This window comes from Lissotriton vulgaris, chromosome 6 (assembly GCF_964263255.1).
Source record: "Lissotriton vulgaris chromosome 6, aLisVul1.2, whole genome shotgun sequence".
Taxonomy (NCBI): Eukaryota; Metazoa; Chordata; class Amphibia; order Caudata; family Salamandridae; genus Lissotriton; species Lissotriton vulgaris.
The window spans coordinates 1,625,886,430-1,625,913,845 of NC_141694.1; the positions used below are offsets into that span (position 1 = coordinate 1,625,886,430).

The following is a 27,416-nucleotide window of genomic DNA, read 5'->3' on the forward strand; positions in this document are numbered from 1 at the left end:
AAGTCCAACAGGGACTCCCGGGTCCCTGTATCTGAACCGTGCTTCATCATGGTCGGCTTGAACTGGTGTGACTTCCTTCCAGTGTAGGACGTCGAGATGACCACGAATGGCACTTTGAGCTCTTAGGCATTATTTTCACTAAACATTTTAAAACTGCAAATCACAGGGTCTATTGCCTGAACTTTTGTCATTCTGATATACATTTATTTATTCAAAAGTACTCTATTTTGCTCCATTGGTTTGGGATTTTTTTTGTATTATGTTTTCACTTTAGTACTGTTTGTGTATTGCATAAATACTTTACACATTGCCTCTAAGTTAAGCCTGACTGCTTTGTACCAAGCTACCAGAGGGTTAAGCACAGGTCTTATTACCATTTACAGGCCCGCACGGTCCCTTAGATCTAGTGGGACTGGCCTGTTGCTTGTCCCTAAAGTCAAGAGGGCCAGATGGGTGGTAGATCTTTCCGGCTCTTGGTGGCCAAGAGCTGGAACAAACTCCCTCTGGAGCTTCGGCTGGAACCCTCTGAGATCAGGTTTAGAAGAGAGCTTAAAACATACTTGTTCCTTCATTAATAGGCCTGTGCGTCACTAGTCTGGGCATGGGGATCTATTTTCTCCCACTTACTACAGCGCGGGAACACGCTGTGGGCGTAACCAGGCGCTTTATAAGCTTCCTCATTATTAATATTATTAATTAGGTGACGTTTGTGGTTCACTCTGATAGGGAGTTAGGCTGTTGCCTGAGTGGGACTTCTGCCCCTCCCCCAAACTAATAACCTAACTTCTTATAGTTGTTTAGGGCATGGAGAGCGATTATCTGTGCAGCTGTCTGCTGTACTTGCAGGTTGTTCTCTTGATGTATGTATTAGAGCGCTGTTATGATGTAGTTTATCCTTTTGAGATGTGTATGTTTGATAAGTGTGTCTGTTAGCAGTGTTGCATAGTAGGTTGCTGTTTACTGTCTTGACTGTGGATTTTAGCATATGTTGCTTCATCTGTGTGCTGATGTATGTGGAGTGCACAGTACAGTGCTGTTTATGTTGATTTGGCTGCAGGGTAGTAGCCTTGGCCTTTTGTTTGTTATGTTTCCTATCCTAATTTCTCATGTTAACATGTTGTGTTCTTGAATGTATTGACTGCAATGTCTTGCCCATCATATTACAGATGCTTCAAGGTTTGGACTTGTGCATTTTTCATTAAATCCCACACTGGCATCAGTGTGGATTTAATGTCCTGATAAGTTTGATACCAAACGTGTCAGTCTTCAGTGTAGCCATCATGGTGTTGTGGAGTTCGTAATGTCGACCCCCAGCACCATATACTCTTAATGGCATCACTGCACTTAGTGCCCAGGAATGGCCCTGGGTACTTTAGGGGCATAGGGCTCATGCACCTGTACCCACACCACTGGCATAGGGTACCCAGCTAGAGGGGTGACTGATGTATGCCAGGGCAGTGGATTTGTGGGCATGGCACACAGGGTGTGAGGTTATTAACAAGTTTTTTATAGGTAAGGGAGATAGCCTTATCAATCATAGGGTCTAGCAACAACCGATCCTCAAGCGGAGCATACTCAGGTAACTGTTCCCCCTGTGACAAATGTGCGTGTATGGCATGTTTGAGTTGTTGGTAATGAAGAAATTCGCCATCCCCCATGTGGAACTCTGCCTGCAGACTCACAAAGTCTATCACAGTTCCCCTCTTCCAAACATCCCCCAGCTTGTCTATGCCAATCAGGCTCCACTGGCGCAGGTCTAGCAGCTTTGCAACCTCCCGAAGGAAGTCGCCCTTCCACAAAGGTGTACAATCCGTGAGCTTCGCCTCCCACCCCAGAGATTTCGTTGCCCGCCTCCCCACCGCTGTCTGAGGGGCATGTCTGTTTTCGTCTGGGTTTAGAATATAGGGCCTCCAAATATGAACCCTCGCCCAGTTTCAAACGGTCCGCTCGGTACGCGGGTTCTTCCTGTTGAGCAAACACCCAACCATTTATATTAACTAGCTGTGTGGCACAGGTTTCAAACAATATATTCGTTTTTTACTTGACTTTCAAGATCACACTCAACATGCCTTTGATTTTATGTCATGTGAGGTAATTTTCCGAAGACTTAAATCATGTACTTGGCTACTTTTTGTAGCCACACACCACATGCCATTTTATGGTCATGTGTTGTTGTATGTAAGTCATCTGCTTTTTTGTGTTTGTTTCCTCAATCCAAAGGCCATTGTCTGTCTGCATGTTGTGATTTATCTAGAAGTTGATCGCAGACTTTCAAGGTTACATCTTACATACCATTGTTATGGTTTTATGTTGGTTGTAGGTGGGTATCTAATGTGCCTGGAGTATTATAACCGTTGTACGACTCCTCATTGCTAGCTGTAAATTGACCTGAGGTTTTTGTTTCTGCACCAAGTAGATGGCTGGTGGCATGAAATAGTAGCAACATTTGTACAGTAGACAGACCTTTATGTGTACCTGTTGTTATTTGTTGGGATATTTTAGAGATGTTTGATTACATTTACTTGTGTTTTTTTCTAATGTTTAATTACTGCCCAACGTAGACGTTATTTTGTTTCACCTGTGTCATTTTCACATGGCTTTCATGCTCGTATGGGTTTAGTCTTTCTCTTTTCACCATACTCTTTCATTCAGTGGCCACCATTTTTGAGCTGGTCTTGCTTTGTGGAACGTTTGTATGTGTTCATATTGTGAGTGTTGAGTGAGTCTTATTGTAAATGTTCTGTAAAGGGCTGTGGAGTTTCCAGAATTGTTTAGTCATGTCAGGGGTTGTTTTGTGGAGTTTTTTGATGTTTGTTCATTTGAAAAAAGTGAGGCATATTACGTTTTGTTACTTGTGGTCTTACGTGCTTTCCTTCTGTTCACATCACTGTTCTGTGGAATACATGATGTTATGAGGAATCTGAATAAACCACCAGTGTGAGCTGGGAGCTCGGATAAGGTTTGGCTGAGGTGGTTTTAGATTATCTCTTTTTGAGTTTCAATTTATAAGGAGTTTTTTGCAAATAAATGATGGACGGAATGCTGACAATGCAAACATTCTCCCCCAGTCAAAAGATCTGGGTTAAATCCATTGTTCTTTTGCCCACTATGCCACCCCAGTTTGGACCCAGCCATATGCAAATCAGTCTTGACCCTGTGCCTCATGGGAACAGTCCAGACCGAACTGCCAGGTCAGGTCCTCCCTGGACCGGAAACACGCATCCTGGGACCGGTTTCAAGGTATCTCATCCTTCTTCAGCCAGTCTAGCTTGAATTCAGTGGCAGTTGGGTCTGGACTGTTCCCATGAGGCACAGGGTCAAGACTGATTTGCATATGGCTGGGTCCAAACCGTGGTGGCGTAGTGGGCAAAAGAGCGATCGATTTAACCCAGATCTTTTGACTGGGGGAAAATGTTTGCATTGTCAGCATTCCGTCCATCATTTGTTTGCTGTAGTACATTATAAGGACAATTACACGTCACAAAGGAGTTAAATGACGGGGCTATAGAACTTCGAGGTAATTTTCAGTAAATATTCCACAAACAACTTAGATCCCTGGTGTATTTCTCCTTAGTGTTGAGTGCAGGTATGAAGGGTAAATGTGGAATCTGTACTTCTAAATTAAACACACCAAAAGGAAGTTATTGCAAAACTAGAATCTGTTAAATATAAATCAGATTTTTCTATGATTGTGTAGAAACATGCTGAGATTGTATATTTCCTGCAATGACCTTAAGCATGGGAAAAATAAACATGCTGCCTTACTGATCACTTTTTCTCTTTAGTAAAACATATCAAAAGAAGGAAAAACGAGTTCCCTGTATCCTTGTTTACATCGCAGCTCTAATCATGATCTGTGAGATACCTTTTGTCTTGTTTGCTATCTCTGGCAGTAGGCATTGTGACTTTATAACTCAAATTACAGTTGAGCAGCTTGCCATTTCATTATTACAGGTAACTAGAGACGTTGCAACTCACCTGTAATAAGGAGATTCGAAAATGGCTTCTATACAAGGGTTGCAGACTCCTGTGTATTATACTTTTATAATTCCTTCTCTAGTGTAGACATTCATACATCATAATAGTAACATTGGAATCAACCTATGGGTCATTAGACTCTATTGGCGAGCCTTAAGACATGATGTGTCATCTGCTTTCTGCTCAGACTCCCTCCATAGTCCTGCTCTTCAATATAGTAGCAATCCAATGTTCTGTTGATTGTAGTTAATAAAAAAGGTCTCTCTCGTAATATATGGTTTGTTAAATTGTAGCATCCATTTGAAAAACGACTTCCAGTGAAGTCATTGGTCTTTACTGTCCATAATCAGAATAGCAAAAATTCCCTCAAGATATCCCACAGTTCTTGTGCATAAAACAGCTTCATTTAAAGCTGTTTTTCTGTTTTTGAATAACCAAAATGAAGAAAGGTGTATTGTATATGTACCAAAACGAGCAAAGACGGCAAAAAAATCATTTTTTGAACCAATTTAATGTGTACTGAAGTTGATGAAGGATTTGGAAAACAAGAAGCAATGAAGAATTGCCAAAATGAGTAGTAACCAAATTCAAACTGCTTTTGTTTACTAACTACATTGTCTTTAAAGATGTACTGAAAGATCTAACATTCTATGATAAATATGTTTCTTTTAGAATTATCCTTCAGTTTTAATTACAGTCAATGAAAATGATCAACGTATACCATTGATTGGACTTCTAAGATATGTGACTCGGCTTCGTCAAGCTGTTACGGATTACATCGTCTCCAATAAGGAAGGTTGTTAACATTTTTTAAACTTTAAAATAGTATGCTATTATTGAATGAAATTATAACTGTCATAATTGTTTTGCCATTTCTTTGCAAATTGGTGTATATTGATTATATTAAAAAAAGCATTGCTAAAATAAAGGATACTTTTTGGGAGAGTGCATGAAACATAAACAGTGTTTTGTGAAACACAGCATTGGGGGTACATATTTTCAACCTTCCTATAGTTCTTGACAAAGTAGTTTACAGTGTAATCAAATACCACTTGCAATATATTGAATGTTCTTTCAACCGCAGCACAAAGAGAAATTGGGATACCCAAGTAGGAGCAACCTGGGTAAGTTCAATCATATATAAGCAACAGTTGTTGTATGTCATTTTAGATTCCGAATTAATTTACCGATTCATGCACTTATATAGGTACAATTCAAATTGCCCATATATAGGCATAGAAAACCATTCCTTATTTAGGCATAGCCCATTCTACCCAAATACAGGCATGGCTACTTCCATCTACGTCACAACAATTTCTTGGAAAACCAGACTCTTAAGCTGAAGGGACTTCCCCTTGCCTGGATATTGATTTCTCCAAGAACTCATTTATTATGCATGAACAACTATTCCTTAGGGGTTCATTCATGACGTTCATATGCCCGACTTTACATCAAAGCTGGCATTCCTAAACACCTTCAAGGTATAAATATACCTTCACTTGCTTTGGCAAAGCACGGTGTGGTTCGGTGCAGTTCGACTACCTAAACTACCTACTTGCACGACGCAGCTCGCTACAGCAAGTGCCGAAGGAAGACAACTCTCCAGCTGACGCACTGACTAGAAGCTGTCATCCTCCTGCCGAGAATCCAGCTCCAGTGCTTGTGACTCCCCTTGCAGGGTGTTGGAAAATCGAGTCCCGAGACAAAGGTACCAACCTCTCTCATTCTAAGGTAAGGAGCTGATTAAAACCTAGAGAAACCTTTGGCAATACTAAACTTAGCTAAAAGACAGCCCCTACTTCTTCCCTGGTACTAGACCTAGGTTAGGTATATTGGGGTAGAAGTATTTTGGAAGCACCAGTTGAGTATTTTAGCCTGTGTTATTTATGTATGTATTTTTATATATGTCATAGCACCAGACAATGCTCTTACAGTATTATTTTAGATTACTGTTTACGTTGTACGTATTATACTTCGAATTCTGTCTAACGATTGTAGCAGTACATATCTCTTGCATGAGAAATAAGACTGTTCAAGAAGCCCCTTTTATTGAAACGCCTGTCTCTCTATTTCTATGCAACTCTTTAGAAACGAAGCATGTACGATTGACTGAGTCAAATAGTTCTCTATTGTTTCCACGACTCTGAAGATCCTGTTCCAGTCCTAGGGAAACAAAGTTGTCATGTTTATGCAGTTGTCAGAAACTAATCCCTTCTTGTTTATTCGAGAAAGTTTCTAGTGACCTCTGAGTTAGTCGGCACACTTAATTAAGTTTAATATACTCAATAGAGACATACTGACCTCAGTCCTGTGTCAAATCTATAGTGTATATTATTCCAATGCGCAGAGCCTACTGGGAATATAGGAATTACACTACATGGAGCCCAACGGTTTTGTTAAGGCACTAATTTAACGCTAGATACTGAAGTAACTCAGTCGGGCTTTTATCAAAGACCCCTTAATCATAAAACTCCAATAGACGTCTGGAGTGGGTAAGGGATAATATCCGCCATAGCTGAGTAGGACGAAAAATCCTATGTATTAGTTTTTGGTTTGTTCAACGTTGAAGGATACAGTGTTCCAAAATATTGTGCACCTTATCTTTGTTTCCTCGAAACTTGCTCTGCAGTTTTCATTAAGCAAAAAATGTCCCTAATCGGGGATAACAACACCGGACCCGGTGGAGCTGCGGCTGATCCAGCTGATCCAGTTTTTAACTATACAGGTTTCCAAGAAACCGACGAGAATGCTATAGTCATACCGTTAAATTTAAGGAAAGCCATCACTATAAAACTTATAAAACATGGCCTGACATCGAGAGGTGGTAGGGCAGTTTTTTGTCTTAGAGGCACATGAATATCACCAGACAGAGGTATTCTATTCATGGATAGTCTTCCCTGAAGCAAATCCAATAACACATGTGTTTCACTTCTACAAAGAAGATGATCCACCAGAGGAATACATTCCTTTCGAGGAAATTGAAATTCCACTCACATACCAGGAGCATGAGCTCTGGTTTAAAGGCGCCCTAAAACATTTAAATCACATTACCAGGCTCGGTCCACTAGGTAGACCAGGAGCAACATGGCCGGTTTTAGCTGGCTATACACCACATCCTGACATTAATGACATGACAGACGTTGCACTACTAGCTCAAATATTCCACAACAAACCTCTCACTAGGGGAATACACTTAAAATTACACCTCAGACTTTACACTCAGTCATAGGTAAATTACCTACAAAACATGGACAAATTCCATTCTGGATAGCTCAAAAAATTACTCAAATCGAAGCAGTATTTCCTAATACTACCCCTCATGAGAACACAGAATTTTAACAATCTGTTTACCAATGGGGATCACACTACATCTGGAGGACTGCACCACTTGGGGTACAGTCTTCGCTGCAATCTACACTAAAGCACATGGTGTTCTGTCTATGGCGGTAATACCCGATGTCCTGAAACAGATTCAAAACGAATACGGGGCAGAGCCTGCTCTGAATTTAGGTATGAAACTACTGAAAGATTTCAAACAGGTCTCAGCAATAATATGATCTAATATTAAAGGAGAAGCAGCATCAGTGGCGATCCGCCAGAAGTTAAGGGAATTTGATGTAACTGAGCAACCACAAGAACTAGCCAGAATAATTGAAAAATCCTATGAATAATTAGGTAGAGACAGTTTGGGTGGTAAACCAGTTAAACCCCAACTGTCTGAAAGTCCTGAAAAGGTTGTTACTAAAAACACTCTGACCTCTTCTAAAAAGAAGTGGGAGAAAAGCAAACAAACTTCTAAAGAGAAGCGTTCTCATTCCCGAGGTAGGTCTCCTCAAAAGGAGCCCTCTGAAAGGAGGTACAACCTCAGGAATAGGGATAATTTGAGAAAACCTGATAGATATCAAGATACTGATACACGTTCCGATTGTACCTTTCAGACTTCGTCACAGAAATCCAAAAGAAGAGGACGGTCAGAAAACAAGTAAGAAAGTGTGAAGTCCAAAGACGATCAACACGTTCAGAGAATCAAGAAACCTCAATTTACCAAAAAGAAGGTAGCAGGTCTAAAAATCAGAAATTCTGAGGATCTTGAGGACACAACTCAAGAACGGAGAATGGTCTCAGACAATGTTGGACAGCGCAGCAGAAGTCACAATAGCTCACCAGAACCTGAAGGGACTTCTGGAGACAGTGGACTTGAATGAAGACATTGAAGTTGAAACTGCGGATACCATCTCCACATAGGTTATATGAAATAACACTCCGGAATGAGGGAGACAAACCAAGAAAAGTGGAAGCACTCTTTTGGGAGTGACTATCTAAGGGTTATGACATAATTCTGGATGAAAAAGACTGGCCACCGACATTTGTCAGGGAGTGCCCACATGGCGAAGACATCATTATGCCAGCCTTCTCTAACCATATTCCGATTCATTTAAAGTATACATATGCCAGGAAATGGGCAGTGTCCAAAGCCCCAGCATTATACAAAAATCATGTAGGATGGGATGAGGACTCTCCTCACCCTAAAATCCAACTAAAGAATAAACCAACTGCGCACAGGCAGTACCCAGTTAAGCAAGAAGCTAAAAAACATGTCAGAGAGATCTGAGATCAACTTGAATACCAAGGGGTGATTGAAACATGCACCTCCTCAATGAACAATCCTTTGTTTCCTGTCTCTAAACCAGACAATACATATCGTCTAGTATTGGATTACAGACATCTAAATTCTTGTTGCAAAACATTTGCAGTGCAGATGCAGCATTAATGAATAACATTGTGCGTAAAAAATATAAAACCACATTAGATATTTCTAACTGTTTCTTCTGTCAAAATATTTCACCAGAAAGTAGGTATTTGACAGCTTTCTCAATTATGGAGACACAGCGTCACTTCTATCGTCTCCCTCAGGGATTCAAGAATAGTCCAGGGTTATTTTCAGCAAGGGTAACAGAGTTACTACAAACTTTCGATGATGAAGCATTGTCATATGTGGATGACATCTATCTGACAGATGAGGACTTGGGTAGGCACTTCAATAGGGTGAACACCATTATACTTGATTTCGCCTCTGGGGGTTATAAATTCAATTTAAAAAAATCAAGAATTGCCCATCTCAATGTCCTATTTCTAGGATATGAGTTATCAAGTGAAGGCAAAAGCCTGGCAGCAAACTTTTTAGAAAAGTGTGCGCTGCTCCAACCTCCAAAAACTCAGAAAAACTTACAGTTGATTCTAGGTTTCCTGAACTTCGAAAGAACTTACTATTTAAATTACGCAGAAAGGGTTAAACCTCTTTATGAATTAATCAAACCTGATTTTAAAACAGTAAATTGGACACAAAAACACACACATATTTTGCGTTCATTGCAAACAAACATGTTAGCAACTAAACATTTACAAACATGCGTAAACGTACGCAACTTAGTGATCCAAATCATTCCAGCACAATGCGGATTCACGTACTTAACTTTCAACGAAGGTGAAAAAGTACCAATTGCTTACAAATCACATTTGTACACACAAGCAGAAATGAAATTCACATCAACAGAAAAAATTCTGACAGCTGTTCAGACTGCTGTAGCAAAAAAAAGAGCCCTGGCACAGGGGAACTCATTATGGTCGTAACTCCTGTCCCTGCCTTAGATGCAGTGACAAAAGCAGGCATTCCTAATGCTAAAGCTTTACATCCGAGATGGATACAATGGGTTAATTCTCTTACTGCAACAGATATTGAATACGTTTTTGATCCATATTTGAAAACACAAGCATTTCTACAATACGAACAAGAATGTCCTCTGCCTACTGAAATTCTGCCTCTTGACCGGTATGAATGTATAATTTATACTAATGGATCAGCTCAACCCGCTACGAGGGGGTAACAAGCCTACAGTGTGGCATGTGCGATTGTTAAAGGTTGTTTGCGCAATGGCAAATTTAGACCAATGGTCACTAAAACGCAATCATTAGGAGATTGTACAGCTCAGCGAGCTGAACTACAAGCATTCAAGATGGCACTTGAGAATACGGATCACAAATTCCCCAAACTCATAGTGTGCGATTCGTATTATTGTGTTCAATCTTACAATGAATACTTGCAGAACTGGCTTCAAAACGGTTTCAAAGATGCAAAAGGTGGCACAATTAAGCATAAAACGCTTTGGGAACAATTAGTTCAGTTATGAGAAGGGCTACAAAACACTCATATGATACATACGCTGAGTCATCGACATGATGGTGTTCACGTTGAAGGGAATTCATTGGCTGATGAAGCCGTGTAGGCAGCTGTGCAAACGGCTTCAGTAGCTGCAATCACTCGTTCAAAAACTAAAATAGACAGTTAAATAATGCTGGCTGTCAATGCTTCCAGCAAAGACAGCTATAAAACATTACCTAAAGGGTTTCCACTCAAATACTCATATATAACTGATACAAATAATGTTCCATTTGCTCAAATCCCTGGAGTGGGGGATAGGGTAATTCCAAACATGGAACATAGATTAGGACTAACCCTAGCAGCACATGAAGGGCTCGCCTCTGCACATGCAGGTGTTTCCGCCACAGTATCATTATTAAAAAAAAGATATTTGTGGCCGCGCATGAGGAAACAAACCAGAAACTATGTTCTGGATTGTGAAATATGCCAAAAGATGAAAGTTTCTACAGTGAAACGTCCTGCACAGATGCCCCTGTTAATTTCAGATAAACCGTTAGCTTGCGTTTACCTGGACCACTGCGGTCCCTTACAGAGGGATGGTAACTATATATATATATCCTGGTCGCAGTGGATTCGTGTCCAAGGTTCATTTGAATGTGGCCTCAGCGCTCGGCTGACGCTCGAGCTGTTATAAAAGATTTGCGAGTCTTTATCAGCACATACGCAATAGGCATGCTACATTCTGACCAGGGTCCTGCGTTTAGCTCTCGAGCTTACAAAGAGGCCATGGCCAATTTGGGCGTTGCATTGTGGTATTCTAGTCCATTCCATCCTGAGGGAAATTCGGTTGTGGAGAGAAAAAACGGGGCATCAAACAATCTATAACAGCTAGGGTATTAGGTTTGGGTGATGGGTGGGTCAAACATCTAATAAGTGTCCAAAGTAGTCTTAACAACTTGCCAAGAAGTTCTCTAGGGGGTATCACTCCATTTGAAGCCATTTTTGGGACAAGAATCTTAGTCGCAGACCTTGATTGTCAGACATCATTTGATATCAAAGATTGTTTGGCTGTTTTAGAGGACTTGACTAAGAACTAAAGAAAGCAACGTGTTCCTGAAGCCAGCCACCACTGAGGAAAAACTGACAATCCCAGCAAGCCCTGTCTGGATCCCAAAGCTTGGTGATCTAGTCAGAGAAAAGATCGCGGACAATAAGGAATTTGGGCCTTCTTACAGATAACCAGTACCTGTCCTAGCAATCCACGGATCAAGAACAGTATTACTGCCTCCCCTTGTTGGTAAAAAGGAGAACAGGTTTGTGTCCATCGAACTGATTAAACCCCACTACGTGGCCAATACTAAGCAGTAGGCCAAGTGCACTCCGACCAAGTAGCAGACACACTCTTCTAGCTACTAGCCAAGAGGTTCAAACTGAGAGACTCATCACCTTTGAGGAATCTGTAGTGCGAAATGAAGGACCATGCAATAAAGCCATGGAACTTGTACCTCTTGAGACCCAATTAACACTTCGTCAAGAAACGCCTGTCTACATTGAGGTAACAAGTGATCAAAGGGGTTCCAGCGATTTCAACGAATCCTGATGCTATCCCAACAATTAACAGAACTGCCTCTGGCTATTTCATTAACTTTGATATGTTTTCTGAGGATCCCAGCGAACCTGAAACAACGCCAGCAAAAAGAACGTTCAAAGAACAAGCAACTGACCTTATTCATCACCTGGAAAAGACTTATCTGGTTTCACCATGGATTGAACTTTGGATTGTGTTGGGAATTCTTTTTCTTCTACTTTTGTTAACTCTGGTAATAACTCTGGGTATGCTGATAAATGGAAGATATGTCAAAATGGACACAGCAAGTAAGAACATCAACTTACTTCTCAAACCACACAAATCATCTCATCGTGAACAAAGAGACTGGTCAGCAGTGAACATCACAGCCGCTCCTATACCTGATGGTATAGCTTGGGACAGAACAGAAAATGAAATTTCTCGTCAGTCGGAGCTGTTGAAGATTCCACACCCGTTCAAGATTTCATTGACTGACTTTGTTTCACATAGTACATTTTCTGATGATTGGGACTTCGAGACTGTTAATAATATAATGTCAGACTTAGAAATGTCTGCAGTGTTCACTAATCATGAATATTTAGAAGGTTCTTCAGACTATGAACAAATGTATTGTTATAATCACTATGGTCATCATTTCTTGCACAAATCAACAATGCCTAGAAATGTATTAATGTATAACCAATGGGAACATTGTCCTACACCACCAAAGGGTAGCTCAAAAACCTTTGTGAATACGTTTCCATACTTTTCTGGGTTAAATGTATCCAATCCAGAATAGTTTTACTTTAGAAATGTAAATATTACAGGACTTAAAACTATGTTAACAAACACACAAAATAGATTGATTCTGCAGCCTTTTATGCCCAACTGTCTGGACTAGGTTTCAACTTTTGGAAAGAAAACCTTGAGACACAAGCATTTGCAATGTAATCGGTCTGGCATTAGGAAAGTTTGAGCTATTCGTATTGTAAATGACAATTTTTTTATTTATGTGTTGGTTTTGAAAATAGCAAAATTAATAGCTTTGTCATTTACAATGCCAATACTTTTAACTTTCGCAAATGTGATACCTATAGCATTTGTAATGCAATATGTGTTGTATTTATATGTATTGATATAACAAATAACAATTGCTTTTATTTTTTTAATAATTAATACTTAAATAAAAGTTATTGTAATTTATAATGGCAATAGCTTAAACTTTTGTAAATAACTTTTGTGAAGATTATGTTCAGTGTATTTTATTGTGACGAAAATCCAAGAAGAGAAGTGAAATATTAACATCTTTTTGTGACATTTGTAATAAAGCTTAAAACATTGAGAGAACCTATTTGAACCAGTTGTTGAATGGTTGCACAGATTTATGCTGTGGTGGCGATGAGTGATGTTGTGGTTGCGACGCGTGATGCTGTATCGTTCAGTGATGCTGTGGTAGCGCATAGTGATTTTGTGGTGCCCCTGAGTGATGCTGTGTTGGTGCTGAGTAATGCTGAGGTGATGCGATAAATAGAGTGTAATTATGTGGCACTGAGTGGAATTTGGAGTGTATGTCGCATTGAGTGCAGTGTAATTATGTGGCGTGTGGTATTGTCTGGAGTGTATGTTGTATTCAGTAGGGTGTTATTATGTGGCACTGAGTGGTATTGTTTGGAGTGTATGTTGCATTGAGTGCAGTGTAATTATGTGGCGTGTAATTATCTGGCACTGAGTGGTATTTGGAGTGTATGTTGCATTGAGTGCAGTGTAATTATGTGGCGTGTAGTGGCACTGAGTGGTATTTGGAGTATTTGGAGTGGTATAGTGGTGTCTCTTTTACCAGCTGAGTTAAAAAGTACGACAGTCCGTTTTAAAGATTGTATGAAAGCAGTGGGGACATGGATGGCCCAAACCTGCCTTAAGTTAAACTCCAGTAAGACGGAGGTGGTATGTTTTGGGAATTATCCCAATTTCTGGACTCCAGAATGGTGGCCAGATACCCTGGGCCCTCTTCCCACACCCAATAGGAAGGTTAAAAATCTTGGGGTGTGGATAGATCGGAAGCTCAATTTCAAAGACCAGGTTAATTCAGTGGCTTCTGCCAAGTCTTTCGCCCTTACTTCCTTTAAGAAGATTCTGCCTTTGCTACCGATCGAATGTCGTAAAACAGTGATCACAGCTCTCACTATGTCGAGGCTGGACTTCTGTAATAGTCTGTACTTCAATATTCAGGAAGGCTTATTGCAGAAGTTGAAACTCTTACAGAATGCAGCTGCTAGACTGCTGTTGGGCATTCCTAAATATGCTCCAATAGCGAAAGAGATTCGAAGACTACACTGGTTGCCACACAGGAAGCGTACTATGGTCAAGGCGATGTGTCTGGTCCATAAGGCACTTTATGGAGTAGGGTCGGCCTATTTAAAAGAACAACTTTATTGGTACACGCCAGGTAGATTACTACGTTCCTCTGATGCTGAACTGGTTTATGTGCCATTTGTTAAAAAGGCCACTTGGGGTGGGAAAAGCTTTGTGGCAAATTCAGCCAAAGCATGGAACAAGCTTCCCCTTAGGCTTAGAGGTATACCGAGACTCTTTGCCTTTTGAAAGGATTTAAAAACGTGGCTGTTTACTGAATAGTTTACTAATTAGCATGCCACCGGCTGGACTCTTTGGAAAGATTTCACATAGCGCCAGGACACCCACGGGTAAAAGTAGCGCTCAATAAATGCTATAAATAAATAAATATGTTGCATTGAGTGCAATGTATTTATGTAGCATACAATTATGTGGCACTGAGTGGTATTTGGAGTGTATGTTGCATTGAGTGCAGTGTAATCATGTGGCATGTAATTATGTGGCACTGAGTGGTATTGTTTGGAGTGTATGTTGCATTGAGTGCAGTGTAATTATGTGGCGTGTAATTATGTGGCACTGAGTGGTATTTGGAGTGTATGTTGCATTGAGTGCAGTGTAATTATGTGGAGTGTAGTGGCACTGATCCTACCACTCGCGGTCGTGGGTGTTAGTGTATCAGTATGCAGCAATGAGTCCCTTAAGCTTGTGTTTCTCTTAAATGAGATCATAGGTTTCTCATAAGTGAGTTTGTTGGTCGTCAGGATTGGCCATTTTCTGTTGATTAAGCCATTCTTTTGCAAAAAACTGTGCCACAACCTCGGCTAAAGAGACCTATGATCTGCAAGTCGCAAGGTCATCTGCCGAGATACATGCCCTCTTAACTACAAACTGCCCTATACATTCCTGGGAAATGTTAAGTCGTATTTTGATCAAATTTGTTTTTATTTTCATTGAGACAAAGCATCACAATCTTCGGACAATCACAACATAAAGTGCTTCTGTTTCCCCATGCGTCCGCTCTGACTTTCAGAATTTGACCTTTTGGGGTGAGTGCCATGTGTCCATGTAGGCTGGTGAGGGCAATACCCTGCAAAGTAATGCATATCGGTGCTCCTATCGTAAACCCCCTCTAAATCCTTCCTAACCCCAACTACCCTATTCCTTAAACTTCCCCCCCCTCCCCCTTCCACCCCCCTCCGGTGTGGCACGCTGTGCCGGTGCATGGTGTTCGGATGGACCTTCTTCATGCCTTCTGTTTCTTGTCTCTAAGTGGCTTGTGGAACTCATCTGCTAGTCTGAGAACCCTGAGATATTTAGGGCAGCTAATCTCGTGGAATTCGTGGGACAACAGGGAGACCAGGGGTGACCAAGTTTCTCTAAAGGAATCTGTGGTTTGTGTGAGAGAGGCTTGTATTCGCTCCATGCCCATTATATTCCATAGCCGGTGGAGCCACCCTGTGTGTGTAGGTTTCCGTGAAGTGCCCCAAAGAGAGAGGATATGTTGTGTCGCTGCCCCCATCGCTAACCCCATTTGTCTTCCCCGAATGGACTTAAGCGGGAAAGTGAGTTCGTTAGGCAGGCCCAGGATCGCATACCTGCGGAATCGGGGGATCTCCGTTTCAAAATACTTATCTGTGTCTCGGAGGACCTCCTCCCAGTAGTCCTGCACCCCGGGGCACTCCCATAACAGGTGAAGCATGGTCCCTGTGTGCTCACATCCCCTCCAGCACTTGGGATTTCGACTAGGGTTGCTTTGGTGTAGCCGTTCAGGAGTTAAGTGCCAGTAATATGCCACCTTGACCGCCGATTCTCGACTGGCCACATTGCGAGCTGTGTGGTGCGCCCGGTAGAAGATGTCCTGCCATTCCTTATCCGAGAGCGCGCGTCCTAACTCCCGTTCCCACCGTTTTTGCCCCGCTGATCTAGTTACTGGCGGGGGAGGAGCCAACAGCTGATATAGTTCAGTGATCGCCCGTTTATCTGTAGACTTAGCCAGGAGCCACCTCTCGTAGGGCTTGAGAAAGCGGCCCACATGTGGGATTGTGTCCCCGTGAGTGAGCCAATGTCGTAGCTGAAAGTATTGGAAGTTTTGTGGCTTATCAATGTTGTACCCCTCTTTTATAGCCTCAAGTGTCATAAAGCCCTGTGGATCAAACAGGTGTTCAGCCGAATTACACTCCGTCCTTCGCCACTGCGGAAAGGAGCCGGGAACCATCCAGGGTGGGAACGCCGGGTTATCAAATAGGGGCGTCATCGGCGATGGGAAGGATGTAAGGTCCTAGGCTGTCGCCACCGCGTTCCACACCTGGAGAAGGGTCCTGGTGATGGGTGACTTTCTTATGTACGCCGGTCTATCCGGACGCACCAGGAACGGGATTCTCCATAGCGGCATTCCTGCCATTGCCCTATCTTGAAACAACCAGCGTTTCTCCGAGGTCGGCCTGGACCACTCCAAGAGGTATCGCAGCTGTGTTGCACGAAAGTATCGCTGCAAATCAGGTACTCCCAGCCCTCCCTCCGCTGAGGTCCGCGTTGTTAGGTCTCGCCGCATCCTAGGGCGTTTACTGGCCCAGATGTACTGCTGTATGGTGTCTTGCAGTTTTTTAATCATACCTATAGGGGGGGTGACAGGGATGGTCTGAAAGAGGTATAGTACTTTTGGCAGTAGGGTCATTTTGACAGCGGCTACCCGGCCTAGCCAGGAGAGCGGCTGCTGTCGCCATCTCGTAATGTCTCCCCTAATGCACGTGAGAAGCTTGTTGTAATTCGTTAAGTCGTATCTTAAACATGTCTGATACGAGCGGTATTATACATCGATTTAAGATCATATGTTCCGGACTGTTAGCACCTTTTCAAGCAGTCCTAGGAATATTTCAAAACTTTGTGCACTCTGTGTTTGGCGGACTGCCCATCATTTTCAGAATTGCTGCAGGGATACTATTTTTCCTCCTACTGCTACGATATGGCAAGCCAAATCACCAGCGCCACTCCAAGAACCATAGAGAGAGCTCTATTGGAGATGAAGTGTTGTGAGCGTATCATACATATTTTAGGATTAACTCGTCTACGAGAATTAAATACCACATGGTTTCTATCATTCAGACCAATCTGGCAAGATTGCATCTTACCTGTTCTACGCTGCCTGCTATGCGGAAAAGAATGTGTGCTAGACACCTGTCTGACACTTCCATCAGTCATGTCAACGGATGTTGATACTTTGCTGGACCCGGTAACGGTCCATGTACAGTGTTGTCCCCAGCGGCTACCAATTCTGATGATGGCATTCATTGAGAACTCACAGACGCAAAATACTGATGCTGAAGGACGAGAGGAAACTACAGGCACTCAGGTAACATCTGATTCGAACATTGTTGATGCGACCAATGCTGAAAGATGATGCTTCACATCTATGTGCAGTTAGCCTTCTGGACGAGGTAATACAACTGTCACCTACAATGATAGACAACTTTTTTACAGACTTAGAAGATTTCATGTTTTCTCCAAGCACCAGCACTGACAATTGAGTTCAGCACACAGTGTTCTGAGAGACTTTGAATTTGACCTTCTTTTTTTAAAACAAAGAACTTTTTCCTATGTAGTAGAAATACTCATAAAGAACAAGATTTCTTTGAATACTCCAAGAGACAATATTTGACCTTTTCCACATACAAGCAGTTTATGTAATCTGACATGAAATGGTTTCGGACTTTTTTCTTCTGTATTTACGAGCCATTTCATACATGTATATTTTCATGCGTCATTCATTTAGCATTCGAACGTAAATATATGCTTAGACTGAAACATTGCTTTAATGCGTACAGCACCATGCATCTTTTAGGTACAACCAGCTCAAATGCATTTTTAGGTATTTCGGGTGGTTTTTCACATTACATTTTTTTTTTTACATTTCTGTTTATTATTTTCACGTGTACAAAGAACAACATCAGCATCATTACAAGCATGTTAAAACACAGTTTGGGTTCATCTACATTCATAGTACTCATAACTTTAGATTCCCGGTCAAATCTCAGTAAAGGCACAACATGGAATCGATCTGGTAACAAAGGATACTTGGGCGTTTTTTCAGCATAACATCAATCAATTACAGAATTACTGTACATTCCCATCACATCTTTTCCAATTCGTCACATATACATATGGCAAGGCAGCCCCCTCTCAAACATACTAAAGAGCTAATTCAAGATGTCCATAGTGTCATCCCCTTTATGCACAATGCCATCTCCCAGTGACCCATTCTCTTGCCACTCAATCGCGTTAATATGTCTGTACCGAGCTATGGCGAACCTCGTGGGTGTGCGATCAGATAGCACGTCAAAGGGGCCCATATATCCCTGGATCTGGTGGCAGTAGTTAGCAGTTCAGCATATGTTGGGAGACGCTCCTGGCAGAACACCAGATCGTCAATCCAACTCTTAAATTTAGGTGCCCATCCCCTACCCCAGCAACACGCCACCCTCCAGTTAGCCATGAGCAGAGCCAGACAGCGTAGAACAGGTAAGATGCAATCTTGCCAGATTGGTCTGAATGATAGAAACCATGTGGTATTTAATTCTCGTGGACGAGTTAATCCTAAAATATGTATGATACGCTCACAACACTTCATCTCCAATAGAGCTCTCTCTATGGTTCTTGGAGTGGCGCTGGTGATTTGGCTTGCCATATCGTAGCAGTAGGAGGAAAAATAGTATCCCTGCAGCAATTCTGAAAATAATGGGCAGCCCGCCAAACACAGAGTGCACAAAGTTTTGAAATATTCCTAGGACTGCTTGAAAAGGTGCTAACAGTCCGGAACATATGATCTTAAATCGATGTATAATACCGCTCGTATCAGACATGTTTAAGATACGACTTAACGAATTACAACAAGCTTCTCACGCGCATTAGGGGAGACATTACGAGATGGCGACAGCAGCCGCTCTCCTGGCTAGGCCGGGTAGCCGCTGTCAAAATGACCCTACTGCCAAAAGTACTATACCTCTTTCAGACCATCCCTGTCACCCCCCCTATAGGTATGATTAAAAAACTGCAAGACACCATACAGCAGTACATCTGGGCCGGTAAACGCCCTAGGATGCGGCGAGACCTAACAACGCGGACCTCAGCGGAGGGAGGGCTGGGAGTACCTGATTTGCAGCGATACTTTCGTGCAACACAGCTGCGATACCTCTTGGAGTGGTCCAGGCCGACCTCGGAGAAACGCTGGTTGTTTCAAGATATGGCAATTGCAGGAATGCCGCTATGGAGAATCCCGTTCCTGGCGCGTCCGGATAGACCGGCGTACATAAGAAAGTCACCCATCACCAGGACCCTTCTCCAGGTGTGGAACGCGGTGGTGACAGCCTAGGACCTTACATCCTTCCCATCGCCGATGACGCCCCTATTTGATAACCCGGCGTTCCCACCCTGGATGGTTCCCGGCTCCTTTCCGCAGTGGCGAAGGACGGAGTGTAATTTGGCTGAACACCTGTTTGATCCACAGGGCTTTATGCCATCTCCCAGTGACCCATTCTCTTGCCACTCAATCGCGTTAATATGTCTGTACCGAGCTATGGCGAACCTCGTGGGTGTGCGATCAGAAAGCACGTCAAAGGGGCCGATATATCCGTGGATCTGGTGGCAGTAGGTAGCAGTTAAGCATATGTTGTGAGACGCTCCTGGCAGAACACCAGATCGTCAATCCAACTCTTAAATTTAGGTGCCCATCCCCTACCCCAGCAACACGCCACCCTCCAGTTAGCCATGAGCAGAGCCAGGGCGACATATTTGCAATGCTCTGCCCTTAGGGGCTTGACATAGCCCAGCGGGGCCATCAATGGGGAAGGCTCCACGTGTGTATTTATCATCGATGCCAGAGCTTTGAAGACCTGCACCCAGAAGTCGCTCACCCCCGGGCACTTGCACGCCAAATGCTGAAAGTCCGCACCTTCCGCGTGACACCTATCACATCTGTTCTAATCTCTTAGTTTATATTTGTGCTTCCTGGCTGGGGTGAAGTACAATCTGTGCAGGAATTTATAATGTATTATACGGAGCCTGCTGCTGGTCGGAACCCATTCAGTCTGCGAGCAACAGTACTCCCACTGATCATCCGTTAGGGCAACCCAACTCCTCCCCCACCTTGTGCAGGACATTGTAGCTGGCGATTCCCTCTGTGTGTGTACTGTTCTATATATCAGAGAGACTAGACGTTTAGCTGTGGTAGTCTTTAACACCAGCTGCAATGGTGCTAGTGCTTGTGGTTCAGCTGGGAAATCCGGGGTAATAGATCGTATCCCTTGTCTAAGCCGGATGAACAAAAAAAATTAAGTGGGGTTTGTTGTGTGCCCTGAAACATATGCTCAAGAGTACGGAATTTGCCGTTATGATATAAGTCCCCACCAGGTGCGGATATGGGTTTGCTTTTTGAAATTATTAAAAATGGTCTCCTGGAGAAGCGGCATGTTCGGGTGGTAAGTCAGAGGACATAGTGGAGAGTATTTGTTTGGAGCCGTACCGAGTCGGAAGATACTTCTCCCTCGGCACCTCGCATCCGCATACTCTAATAACCTTAGTAGAAAAGTGCCAATACATTATTTGTATTTGCTGTTCGGTAACCTCAGTCCCGAACCGGTACTCAGCACCTACTGGGTGAAATACCTATCAAGATACCCAGAATGGCACCTCAGTAACCTCAGTCTCGAACCGTTACTCAGCACCTACTGGGTTGAATACCTATCAAGATACCCATTCTGGCTTTTACACTTTGATGAGTTGTTATTCACAACTAGTGTCGGGTGTGCATTTATTCACTACGCCGACAGAACAGATGAATACAGTTCCCACTCCACCTTAGACCCGGCTGGGTTTGCATGAAGGCTGTTTGCTGCCCCCCCCCCACAGTCCTGATGAAGACCCGTGTGTGACGCCCCATGTGCACTCGTCCAGGGTTGAAACGTCGACTAATAAGTGGATCCGCTGTATTAATATTCTGTATTAAGTACTGACAAATGCAGTGTACAGTTTTATAATTGAAATCAGCATAGACCACGCCAAATTATTGTTTTTCACTTCTCTTTGTATATAATAATTGTACAGTTTTGTTGGTCACTGTTGCGCCGTGAGCACTGAGCACTACAAGTCACTATTTGCACTATTTGTTCACTGTTTGTATAGTCTACGTTTGTACAGCCTATCTTGAAACTAATACATGATATACGAATTTATAAAATAGTATATAAATACACAGTTGGCCTTGGATTCTGTTGTTCACTTCACAATTCTACATAATCTATGAGAAGGTAAAAGACATATTGTGTACCCGAATGAACCAACTGTTTATAAAATTGATAGTGGAGAGTATAACATGGGGACGTTCAACATGTGCCTTATGCGTTGCCACGCTGCGATCGTACATGTGAGGGCAGTCGGCACCTTGTCTCTAGTTCCAACAGGTTCATATATGACACCATCTATTGGGATGGGGTGTGCAAGCCAGTGTTCCGCCGCTATTTGTGGCATATACTGTGGCTGCTCCACCGAAAATCATGCATAATGGGCTTGTGCACTCATATAGTATAACTCGAAATTTGGTATTCCATACCCTCCCTGCGAGAAAGGTCGAATCATTACATTACATTGCAATCTCGGTTGCTTGCCTCCCCATACAAGGCGCGTCAGCTCCGATTTTAGTGTCCTAAAGAAAAAGGCCCCCGGTTAGTACGGAATATTTTAAAAAAAAGGTAAAGCAGTTGGTGGAGCACCACCATGGAGAGAGGTAAAGCTATCCAGCAAGTGATGCAGTCTGTGATCCGTGTCATTGCTGTCCCATAGTTCAACCGCATAAGCTAATCTTTGTCTCTAGTAATTCTTATCCCCAGATATCTCAGTTCCTCTTCACACCACTCTAAAGGATAGTCTAGTGGGAAATGAACTGTTGCAGTCGCCAGAGGGAAAATATACGACTTCCCCCAATTAATTTGGATCCCAAACAGTTTCCCAAACACTATAAACTCACTGAGGATTGGGTTCAGATTTTGCTATGGGTCCCGAATGTAAAGGGTAATGTCGTCTGCATAGAGAGATATGAGTATTTGGCGCATATTGCACCTCAGGGCTTTATTATTGTGGTGCTGTCGCAGTTTCGCTGCTAATGACTCCACTGCAATAGCGAAAAGCAATGGGGAAAGTGGGCACCCCTGACGAGTTTCCCTAGTGATTTGAAATGACTGCGATGTGTGCCCATTAATAAGTACCTTGGCGACCTGCATGCGGTATAATAATTGGATCCACAAGAGTAATAGGGGTGGAAAGCCCATCCGCAACATTACCCCGAAGATGTAGTCCCACTCTATAGAGTCAAAAGCCTTGGTGGCGTCTAAAAAAAAACCCCAGCTAGGGGAAGGTCTGGCGAGACATTATTCAAGAAGGCAAAAAGTGTTCTCAAATTATGGGAGGTGGCCCTCCCAGGCGCGAAGCCCGACTGGTCAGGGAGGATCAAGTTCCCTATCAGCAGACTCAGTCGAGTTGCGATCATTTTTGTAAATATTTTGGCATCGCAATTAAGCAGGGAGAGCGGCTTGTAGGAGTCAAAGTGCTTGGGCGGCTTTAACAGTGAAATTATAAGAGCTTCCCTCATGGAGGCAGGAAGGTTACCAGCCTCCAGCGATTCCTCGTACACTTCATGGAGAATGGGGGCCATAAATTCACCATATCTTATAGAGAATTCTATCGGAATTCCATCAGTACCCGTGGCCTTCCCCGATTGCATACTCATGATGGCCTCCCTTACCTCATCCAGCTCAAACGGAGCACATAAAAAAGTTCTCTGAACATCGCTCAACCAGCCCAACGCTGCATCACCCAGAAAGCCATCTGAGTCCAAGGCATCCGCCCTATTTGTAGTATAGAGTCAGTTGTAATGTCTTGCAAAGGCATTAAGTATGTTGGTTGTGTCGAGATAGACTGTCCCTTCCAGATCTTCAATTTCCAATATATAATTAGAGCAGCGAGGTTGTCTGATCTTGTGCACTAGGGCCTTACCTGGCCTATCCCCTTCTCCGTAACTTCTGGCCACCCAGTATTTGCCCCTAAACCGCGTTACCCTCTGCGCCTCATCCATGTACTACATAAGTGTGTCTCTGAACTTAGCTTGGGCAGAGCCATTCGGCCTCGCAGCAAGCTCCGCTTCCAGCGCTTTAAGCTCTGTTTCTAATCTCCGCAGTATATCTTTAAGGACACCGGCCCCCTTTCGATATACAGTACTCGTGGACCGTGACCTTAAATGCTTCCCAAATACTTTCGACACTGTTCACCGAGTCTTTGTTACGAGTGAAGAAGTCTTGTATTTCTACACGCAGCTCTTCCTGTAAGACAGTGTCGAGTAAAATGGGCGGATGGAGCCGCCAACTATTGCACGGTATGTCAAAGTCAGAAGAAGAAAGTGTGAGCATTACCGGGGCATGATCAGAGTATGTTCTGGCTAAGTGCTGTACTCGGGTTATTGCAGGGGCTAACCCTCAGGACACCAAACAGTAATCTAGTCTCGCCCATGACGCTGCCTGTGTCGTGAAGTGCGTACCTTCCTGTGTATGTGGATGGGCATGTCTCCAAGGCGTTTATTGTGTCTTGTACAGTTGTGCACGTTTTGGTGTAGTGATGAGGAGCGGGATGTGACCTGTCCAAGCTAGGATTGTATGTAACATTAAACTCGCCACCCCAAATGACATGAGTAGAGCCCACCTCAAAAAACTTGGCCCACAGAGAGGTATAGAAGTCTGGGTCATCTGTATTCGGCCCATAACAGCAGGCCAATGTGACAGAGATTGATCCTAGTCGCCCCCATGCTAGGCAGTAGCGGCCCTGCGAGTCCCATGTAGCTCCCGCCAAATAGAATGGCACCTGTTTTTTTATAAGGATCTCTGTTCCCCTTGCGTATGAGGAGTAAGAGGAGAAGATTCTATCCTCCGCCCATTTACTTGCAAAGCTTTTTGGTTTCTGAGGCGCAAAGTGAGTCTCTTGTATCATAGCTATATGCACGTGGTGTCTGTCCAAGTATGCTAGTATATGCCTTTTTTCCTGGAATCTCCCAAGCCCCTCACATTCCACGTGATAAAATTCAGTGTCTCAGAGTATGCCTTAGCCATAGTTTAGGAAATCTAATATCGTTCTGCATATCGGCCATGCAATTTGACCCAAACCCTTTGTTTCAACATAGAAACCTGATGCAGTGCACTTTTGATGCTTACCAATTACCTCACCTGCCATCCTCCCATGTCCTTAGGGGTCGACTCCCTGATGCAGAGGTGTCATTCACCAAACAAACCAACCCTCTCCCACCCACTAAAGCAACCCCAACTTGCCAGAAATAGTTTTCCTCCCACCCACCCCGAACCCCAACTTAAGTAAAAACATTCCCACAGTTCCTGCAAGCAGTTTACTGCGATCAGTCTCAGGGAAGTACCCATTGGGGGCTATCTCTAGGCGGCAACACAGAAACCCCTCACCCCCCGAGCCCTCCGCAGCTTTGTCACCCGGGCTCCTGAGGGGTGGGAGGCACTCCTCATAGAAATAGCCGTTTCGGTCCAAGTAATGGGGTAAAGATGCTACTTAGTGCAGAGGCCCTTGGCCCTGTGGATTCAGCACCTACGGTCAGTTTGGCACCTTCCAGCACACACAGTTCCTAGGGGCAACAGCCACCGTCACCAGGGCAGGACCCACGGTGTCAGCAACTGCACGCACAAGTTCTTTGAGGCGCCGCTATCAATCGTGCCAGAAGCACCCTTTCCGAGCCCCAGCCTCAGTATGTGACATGGGCCAGTCCCCGTGCCTGAGAGTTGAGCGCCCCGTGGGGGGGGGGGGGTCTCAGGTTAGTAGTTGGCACCTGGGAGCTCCGCTTCCCCACCTAGTAGTACAATTAGCGTTGTGTCCACCTCTGATAGCTGCAGCAATGTCCAGGGATGGTTGTGCCCACCCTATCCTCCCCAAGATGGCGGCCGGTTCCCCTTCTCCACAAAATCGCGTCTCTCTGTCCACTTCGGCTGGATAGCATCTCCCCACGCAAAGGATCCCAGCGCCGCTGCTGCTCCGACAATCCCAACGCCTCTCACCTTCTCATCAGGCGAATAGCTCAAGCAGCACCAGCCTCACAGGTCACCGCACCTCAATTCGGGCCGTCTCCTAGCCCCGCTCCACCAGCCAGGATTCAGGACGATGGCTCTCTCTCCACCGCTCGTGTCACGGCCACAGCCTGGATGTCCCGCCTGCAGCCGCGGTCTTTCTTTGCCTCCTCCGCCGCATGCAGCGCCACCCAGAACCAGCAGCGCCTGCGGTCAATTCTTCTCCTCACAACCGGAGTAATTGCGGCCCAATCTCCACGATTTTTTCATCAAGGTAGGAGATCGCATATTCCCGCCAGATGGTAGCTTTGTAAGCAATTAGCAGGTCATTTAGTAGGATAAATGGAGGATTATCACACTGGACTGCAGGAGCATCACGCTTGTGCGGCCATCTTGCGTGTGCGCCCCCTAGCACCCCGGGTTAAACATTTCATGTATAGATATGTTTTAGATATGTCTAAATCGTGTTTAGAATTTTGTCGTACATGAGAAAGTGGAGTTGGTGTTGTATGTCGTTTTAGATTCCTAATGAATTTCCCGATTAATGCCCTTATATATATGCAATTCACATTGCCCGTATATAGGCATAGAAAACTATTCCTTATTTAGGCATAGCCCATGCTACCCAAATACAGGCATGGCTACTTCCATCCATTCATCTACATCACAACGATTTCTTGAAAAGCCAGACTTTTAAGCTGAAGGGACTTCCCCTTGCCTGGATATTGATTTCTCCAAGAACTCATTTATTATGCATGAACAACTATTCCTTAGGGGTTCATTCATGACGTTCATATGCCCGACTTTACGCCAAAGCTGGCATTCCTAAACACCTTCAAGGTATAAATATACCTTCACTTGCTATGACAAAGCACGTTGTGGTTCGGTGCAGTTCGACTACCTACTTGCACGACACAGTTCGCTACAGCAAGTCAAGTCAAGTCAAGTCAAAGGATTTATATAGCGCACTACATACCCAGAGGGTCTCAAGGCGCTTAAGAAGGGGTGGGGAGTTACTTGTCAAATATCCACGTTTTAAGTTGCTTTCTGAATGCTAGGTGGTTCTGGGTAAGGCGAAGGTAAGTGGGAAGAGAGTTCCAGGTTTTAGCTGCCAGGTAGGAGAAGGATCTACCTCCCATGGTGGTCTTGTTGATGCGAGGTACAGTGGCAAGGGCTTGGGTGGAAGATCGAAGCTGGCGGGAGGGGGTGTAGAAGGACAGTCGTGAGTTGAGGCATTCTGGTCCGATTTCGTAGAGTGCTTTGTGTGCGTGGGTTCGCAGCCGGAAAGTGATCCTCTTATTGACGGGAAGCCAGTGGAGGTTTTTCAGGTGACCAGAGATATGTTCTTTGCGCGGGATGTCGAACGAAGCCAACTCTCCAGCTGACGCACTGACTAGAAGCTGTCATCCTCCTGCCACGAATCCAGCTCCAGGGCTTCTGACTCCCCTTGCGAGGTGTTGAGAAATCGAACCCCAGGACAGTGATACTAACCTCTCTCGTTCTAAGGTATGGAGATGATTAAAACCTAGAGAAACCTTTGGCAATTCTTGGCAAAACTAAACTTAGCTAAAAGACAGCACCTATTTCTTCCCTGGTATTAGACCTAGGTTAGGTACATTTGGGTAGGTGTATTTTAGAAGCAACAGTTGAGTATTTTAGCCGGTGTTATTTATGTATGTATTTTTATATATGTCATAGCAACAGACAATGCTATTACAGTATTATTTTATATTACTGTTTACGTTGTACGTATTATACTTCGCATTCTGTCTAACGATTGTAGCAGTACATATCTCTTGCATGAGAAATAAGACTGTTCAATAAACCCCTTTAATTGAAATGCCCGTCTCTCTATTTCTATGCAACTCTGTAGAAATGAAGCATGCACGATTGACTGAGTGAAATGGTTATCTATTGTTTCCACAACTCTGAAGATCTTGTTCCAGTCCTAGGGAAACAAAGTTGTCATGTTTATGCGGTTTGTCAAAAATGAATCCCTTCTTGTTCATTCGAGAAAGTTTCTAGTGACCTCTGAGTTAGTCGGCACACTTAATTAAGTTCAATATACTCGATAGACACATACTGACCTCAGTCCTATGTCAAATCTATAGTGTATAGTATTCCAATGCGCAGAGCCTATTGGGAATATAGGAACTACACTACACAGTGATTCCCCTTTGTCAGAACAGGCTTAGAGTACACTTGATATTTATTCTAAGTACAGCACAATTTTATGCAAATAAAG

General features: G+C 43.6%; 1 protein-coding gene across 2 annotated transcripts in view; it reads left to right on the plus strand.

Moving 5' to 3' along the window:
• The window catches only part of PREPL (prolyl endopeptidase like), a 469,235-nt gene that overhangs the window by 324,404 nt on the left and 117,415 nt on the right, over nt 1–27,416 (plus strand). For both annotated transcript variants that reach the window (XM_086927792.1, XM_086927791.1), the window contains one exon: nt 4,651–4,774. In XM_086927792.1, the coding sequence (XP_086783918.1) occupies nt 4,651–4,774 (124 nt within the window). The remainder of the gene's footprint in view (nt 1–4,650; nt 4,775–27,416) is intronic.